The 6188-nt window shown below is 39.7% G+C and overlaps 1 protein-coding gene and 1 non-coding gene across 2 annotated transcripts; one reads left to right on the plus strand and one right to left on the minus strand.

Moving 5' to 3' along the window:
• Positions 1–2262: 2262 nt before the first annotated feature.
• On the minus strand, positions 2263–3194 carry LOC132062451 (uncharacterized). Its single transcript, XM_059455025.1, has 2 exons — positions 2616–3194; positions 2263–2418 (listed from the first exon to the last, which is right to left on the minus strand). Exons 1-2 carry the CDS (start codon positions 3192–3194, stop codon positions 2263–2265), a joined length of 735 nt encoding a protein of 244 aa, XP_059311008.1.
• A 705-nt stretch (positions 3195–3899) lies between these two features.
• LOC132065860 (small nucleolar RNA R71) lies at positions 3900–4006 on the plus strand. The gene has a single exon (XR_009416829.1). It is a non-coding gene; the product is annotated as a small nucleolar RNA R71 (small nucleolar RNA).
• The last annotated feature ends 2182 nt before the right edge of the window (positions 4007–6188 follow it).

The raw sequence follows: 6188 nt of genomic DNA on the forward strand, positions 1-6188 counted from the left end.
TTGCATCATGAAAGAGAGTAAGCTGAATAACCACATTTGAGAACTTTTGCAGCAGTCTGAGTACCATTATGATGACCCCCAACAGGAGAGTCATGGCACGCCTTCAGAATTTCCATTATCTTACACTCGGGAACACAACGCCTAATGATGTTATCAGCGTAAATTCTCAACAAGTATGGCTCGTCCCAGTAATACATACGAGAATCCCGCAAAACAACTTCTTCTGGTATGACTTTATATCATCAGGAATAATGCCCGTCACCAAAAAGTTGGCGATGTCTGCATACCATGGTGCTACCTCAGCTGTCACTGCTAAAACCCACTCATCAGGAAAAGCATTATCAATATCTAGCTCATCTGAAGGTCTCCCAGCCTCTTCAAGCCGAGAGAGATGGTCTGCAACCTGATTTTCAGTTTCCTTGCTGTCTTTTACCTCGAAATCAAACTCTTGCAACAGTAACACCCATCTAATCAACCGCAGCTTAGCTTTCTTTTTCGTCATCAGATACCTCAATGCAGCATGATCAGTGTAAACCACAATTTTAGACCCCAAGAGATAGGCCCGGAATTTCTCAAAAGCAAAGACTATAACACGCAGCTCTTGCTCAGTCACTGTGTAATTCATCTGAGCTGTATTCAATATTTTAATGGTATAGTAGATAGGGTGAATATTTTATTATGTCTCTGGCCAAGCACAACACCAATGGCAAAACCGATCGCATCGCATATCAACTCGAATGGCAGAGACCAATCGGGAAAAACAATAATAGGAGCAGTGGTCAAACGCTCCTTCAATTCATCGAAAGCCTTATGTCACTTCTCATCAAACTTGAACTTAGCCTATTTTTAAAGAAGCTTACACAACGGATTAGCAATTTTGGAGAAATTTTTGATGAAACGCCAGTAGAAATCAGCATGTCCCAAGAAACTCTGGACGCCCTTAACTGAGATAGGTGGAAGAAGATTTCAAATCACATCAATCTTTACCTGATCGGCCTCAATCCCCTTTAAATATTTTATGCCCTAGAACGATCCCTTCCTTCACCATGAAGTGGCACTTCTCCCAATTCAGCACCAGATTAGTCTCCTCACAACGTTTAAGCACTCGACCCAGATGGTCAAGACAGTCATCAAAAGAATCACCAACCACAGAGAAATCATCCATAAAGACCTCAAGAAAGTCTTCCACCATATAAAAAAATATCGACATCATACACCGGCGGAAGGTAGCGGTGCATTGCAAAAAAGATGTGGCGGGCATCCTGCTGAAAGCGAATGTCCCATAAGTACAAGTAAATATCATCTTCTCCGGATCCTCAAGGGCGATGATGATCTGATTGTAGCCAGAATACCCATCTAGGAAGCAATAGTAAGACCGCCCTGCTAGTCGATCAAGCATCTGATTAATAAAAGGCATAGGGAAGTGATCCTTGCAAGTAGCAGTGTTGAGCTTGCAATAGTCCATGAAAACTCTCCAACCTATCACAGTCCTTGTCAGAATCAGCTCATTCTTCGCATTGGGCACCACTGTGATACCTCCCTTTTTCGGTACACATTGAACTGGGCTCACCCATTTGCTATCAACAATTGGGTAAACCACTCTAGCGACTAACCACTTTATGATTTCTTTCGTTATGACATCTTGCATGTTTTTGTTCAGTCTCCTTTAATGTTCCAGACTTGGCTTGCTATCCTCCTCTAACTGAATTCTATGCTCACAGATCCCAGAAGGCATCCCTCGAATGTCTGCTATGGTCCAACCATCAGCACGCCTATACTCACGCAATATCTCCAAAAGCCTCTTGATCTGCTGCTCAGTCAGTAATGCTGAAACAATCACTAGTAATGTATTATTCAGACCAAGGAACTCATACTTCAGATGTGATGGGAGCTGCTTAAGCTCAAGCTTCGGTGGCTTAATGATAGAAGGCTTTGCTAGAGGAGTTGTTCTATTTTCCAGATCAAGATCAAGATTCTTTGGGTGGTAAGAATGTGAGCCCAACCCAACTAGCAAATTAACCGTCTCCTCACAACCCTCCATGTCTTTAGCATCAAAATTGACAAGAATAGCAGAAAGAGCTTCTCCCAAACTTTCTTCTTCCATTTTGAATTCCACAACTTCATCAACAGCATCAAAAGAATCAATCACTGAAATCTTCTCCAAGCACTTGGTAACTTTATCCCCTTACTTTCCTGAAAAGTCACCTCTTCATCATTGACTCGAAATTTTATTTCATTCTTTTCTGAGCCCATAAGAGCTCTTCATGTAGCAAGGAAAGGTCTTCCCAGAATAATAGGAATATCCCGATCAATAGCATAATCAAGAATCACAAAATTAGTGGGCAACATAAATTTACCAACCCACACAAGAACATCATCAACAACGCCAACCAGCCGCTTAATAGATCTATCAGTCATCTGTAATCACATAGTAGTCAGCCTTGACATCCCCAAACCTGCTTTCCTATAGATATCAAGTTGCATTAAATTTATACTCGCCCCATTATCACACAGAGCACGAGCAAAATCATGGTGCCCAATAGAATAAGGAATAGTGAACGCCCCAGGATCTCTCCCTTTTCTTGGAAAGTAGTTGTTGAAATAATGGAACTCACAGTGTAAGTCAAACTCACGGTTTCATGTTGCACTGTCTTCTTCTTGGTCAATAGGTCTTTCAAGTATTTAGCAAAATTAGGCATCTTCTTGACAGCATCTAAGAATGGAAAGTTCAAAGATAACTGCTTCAGCTGATCATAAAATTTCTCGAACTTAGCCTCTTCTTTCTTCTTCACCAACCTTTGAGGAAAGGGAGGTGTAGATTTGAAATGCTGAATCAAAGGGCGGAGAGCTCCTTTCACAGTCTTCTTGCTCTTATCATTAGCCACCTTCGAACTTTCTGAAATATCAGCAACTTTCTCTTCATGAAGAACCTCATTAACAATAATTGGTCCATCAGACTGCACCTCTTCCTCTTCATTAATTGGCTCGAGATTAGCAACCTTCTTTTCAACACTTTGGAGTATTTTTCCACTTCGATTACTGATAGCAAACACACGGTCTACATCACCTCCCCCATTCTTCATATTCGAAATAGTGTCACTAGGATGTCCTCCCTTTTTAGGAGGGTGCTGCTCTCTAGAAATATCACGCATCTGCGACTCGAGCTTTTGAATAGCCGCTGTATGAGATCCCATTGTTTCTGTTAGCCCAGATAACGTCTTTTCAGGCGTGGTTTGATTTGCGTAACCTTCTCAAGCATTGCCTCCAACCTCGAACTACCTTGATCGTTTGATTGTCCTTTTAGTGGAATGTATGGATTGGAACTCCTATTTCCAAAGTTGTTGTTATAGTTCCCTTGGTTTGAACCATCATAGTTGTTATAGTTCCCTTGGTTGTTGTTGTATGCACCTTGCCCCTGCTGAGGTCTCCATTGATTTCAATTCTGATTCTAATAACCCCTTTGGATGTCCCCCTTGAGAACATAGTTAGCAAAGTTAACATCCTCGACTTACATAGGAGGTCCCTCGTGATATGGACCCTCTTGGACTTGGTACATCCCATTCGGCATACCTGAAGTGTCTTCGCAAATATTTACCTTCTTAGTCTCCTTCTTATCAAACTTCTTAGTCAGCAAAGAAATATTAGTTGCAAGCTGAGCCAATGGTTGCTGAGTATCCTTATTCTCTTTCACTATATTTTGGATCATGACATTCCCATAGGGTACACTATCAGCATTGTTCGAGTGCTAAGCCTGATTGTGCGTAGTCAATCTGTTTAGTAAGTTGGTAACTCAAGTGTAAGATTTATCCATGAAACAACCATCAGCTGCGTTGTTTGCAATTGACTGCGTTATAGGATCTAACCCTCGGTAGAACTTCTCCATTAATATGTTCTCCAAAAAACCATGAATCGGAAACTTCTACAAATATTCTTTAAATCTTTCCCAAGCTTCATATAATTGTTCCCCCGGTCGCTGCTTGAATTCATAGATTTTGTCACGGATCTCAGCCTTCTTGCTAGGAGGATACCATTTCTTGAGAAAGACAGCTACCATCTCTGTCTATGTAGTAATAGCATTTCGAGGAAGCTTCTCGAACCACGTTCTTGCTTCTCCAGCTAAGGAATATTTGAAAAGCCTCAGCGGAATAGCATCTTTGAAACACTGTTTTGGATGTTATGAGCAGATATATCTAAAAAGTTCTGCAAATGTCGTTGAGGATCATTATCGGTAGAGTTTCGAAAGTAGCCCTCAAGCTTCAGCAATTGGTAGAGAAAGGAGTCAATTTTGACACTTGTAGCTCCAACCCGAGGATGAACAATAGCAGATGTGTAGTCCTCCTCATCAATCAGATCAGCAAATACATTCTCCTCCTCTGCATCATTCTGGTCATGATGTTGAACACCCTGGTTACCAGGTGATGCACGTTGATTTAACCATGATCACCTGGTTCACAAGGAATAGCAAACAAGGTGTGATGGAATGAGAAAAAGACTTCAATCAAAGCAAACACTATTTAGTAATTTCAAAACCGTATTCCCCGACAATGAAGCCAAAATTTGATACGTTCAAATTACACCTTTTATTAGCGTAAAGAGGACGTTGTCAAATATAGTAACTCAACAAGGTTGGGGTCGAATCCTACGGGGAATATGGTGTGAAAGGATTACAAAAATCGTAGAATAATTTATTTAGGTCTAATGTCTTATTCCGATGAATTTATAGAAGGTTGGTTGTTTATGACTAATTGCTTTGGATTGTAATATACGGTAAAAGAAATCAAGGTTGTGTGCCCTCCAAATGAATGAAATGCTTAGGGCTCTAAAATGATATACTTCTAATGGGTAGTTGCATGAGTGTACTTAATCTCCAATGGAGTTCCTAATATTTCCCAATAATTAAGAACAATAGCTCTTTATGATTTTCCCAACTACACAAGAGTTTATATGAAGAATGATTAATTATGCCAAGTAAATTCCTCTTATTCCTAAGTGAATTTATTAAACAAGGTTTAAAGCCTTGAGTTCTTTTTATTAGTTCTTACCAAACCCTAATTATTTTCCCAAATAAATCAAGGTTTATGTCAGAAGCTAATGTTTGCAACCATCAACTAATAATGAATAAAGAAGAACTAACAAACTGTTACACCTCGGAAAATTTTCCGTTGATGCACAGTGAATAGACTAACGAAGAGTACGAAGTATAGGGTGTTCCAATAAGTAAAGAATGAAATTTGATGACCTTAAGTAAGATTTCAAATACATTCGATGTTAGACGAGAAAGTTGCCAAGAGAAGGCAATGCATACGATAAGTATCGGAAAGGATTCGCGAGTAACGAGTTAGTGATGATTTAATGATGCTTTGGAGAAGAGTTATAACGTCCCTTAGATTGGTAATGAGGTGATAAACAAGTGTCAAGAAGGTTCCATAAGGATTGGAGATCAAACGAGTCAACGAGAACGAATTCGGGATGACTGGACATTATACGGCCAAACATACTGGCCGTATAAAACATACGGACCGTATGTTCAGCCGTACTTTCAGCCCAGATTGAGACCCCTCTCTAGACCAAATCTACGGCCAGACATACGGTCAGTATAAATTATACGGACCGTATGTTGGTCCGTAGAAGTTGGTCGGGGATGAATTGTGTTATTAATAAGGATCCAAGTTTCATTTTATTTCATTTCTATTTCACTCCACTTCTCTCTAAAACATCTCTGTACATTTCTCCCACAAGATTTCAAGAGAAATTAGTGTTCAACTTCATCAAACCAAGTGAACCAAGTATAAGAAACCCATTAAAGTTGATCCAAGACAAGAATCCAAGTGAAGGTGAAACTAGGGTTTTGCTCAAGTGAAGTGTTTGCACCCAAGGTTCATTCCTACACCATCTAAGGTAAGTGTTATGGCATTTACATGTTGTTTAAGGCATTTGAAAGTTGAAACACTTGGATTATATAAGGAAATAGGAAATGAGTCATAAATGTGGAATAGTGTCACTTTTGAGTAAATGTTTGGATTGAGTCATGATTCTTGATACATTATGATTGTAATCATGTTATAAATGATATTGTGAACATGGAATAGACATTGTATATGAATGGAAGTAATCGTGTGACATGACCATGAATGTGGATGATGGGAAATGAATTGAGAAATAAGGTTAATGTAGGTGAATAAAGGCTA

Source organism: Lycium ferocissimum, chromosome 7, assembly GCF_029784015.1.
Source record: "Lycium ferocissimum isolate CSIRO_LF1 chromosome 7, AGI_CSIRO_Lferr_CH_V1, whole genome shotgun sequence".
NCBI classification, from domain to species: Eukaryota; Viridiplantae; Streptophyta; class Magnoliopsida; order Solanales; family Solanaceae; genus Lycium; species Lycium ferocissimum.

Bases quoted from the DNA above. Each gene is read 5' to 3' on its own strand.
- LOC132062451 (XM_059455025.1), bottom strand. From the start codon at position 3,194: ATGGGATCTCATACAGCGGCTATTCAAAAGCTCGAGTCGCAGATGCGT. The intron at 2,419-2,615 runs GTGAGTTCCATT...ATGTGATTACAG, and splicing joins CCGTGAGTTTGACTTACACT to ATGACTGATAGATCTATTAA.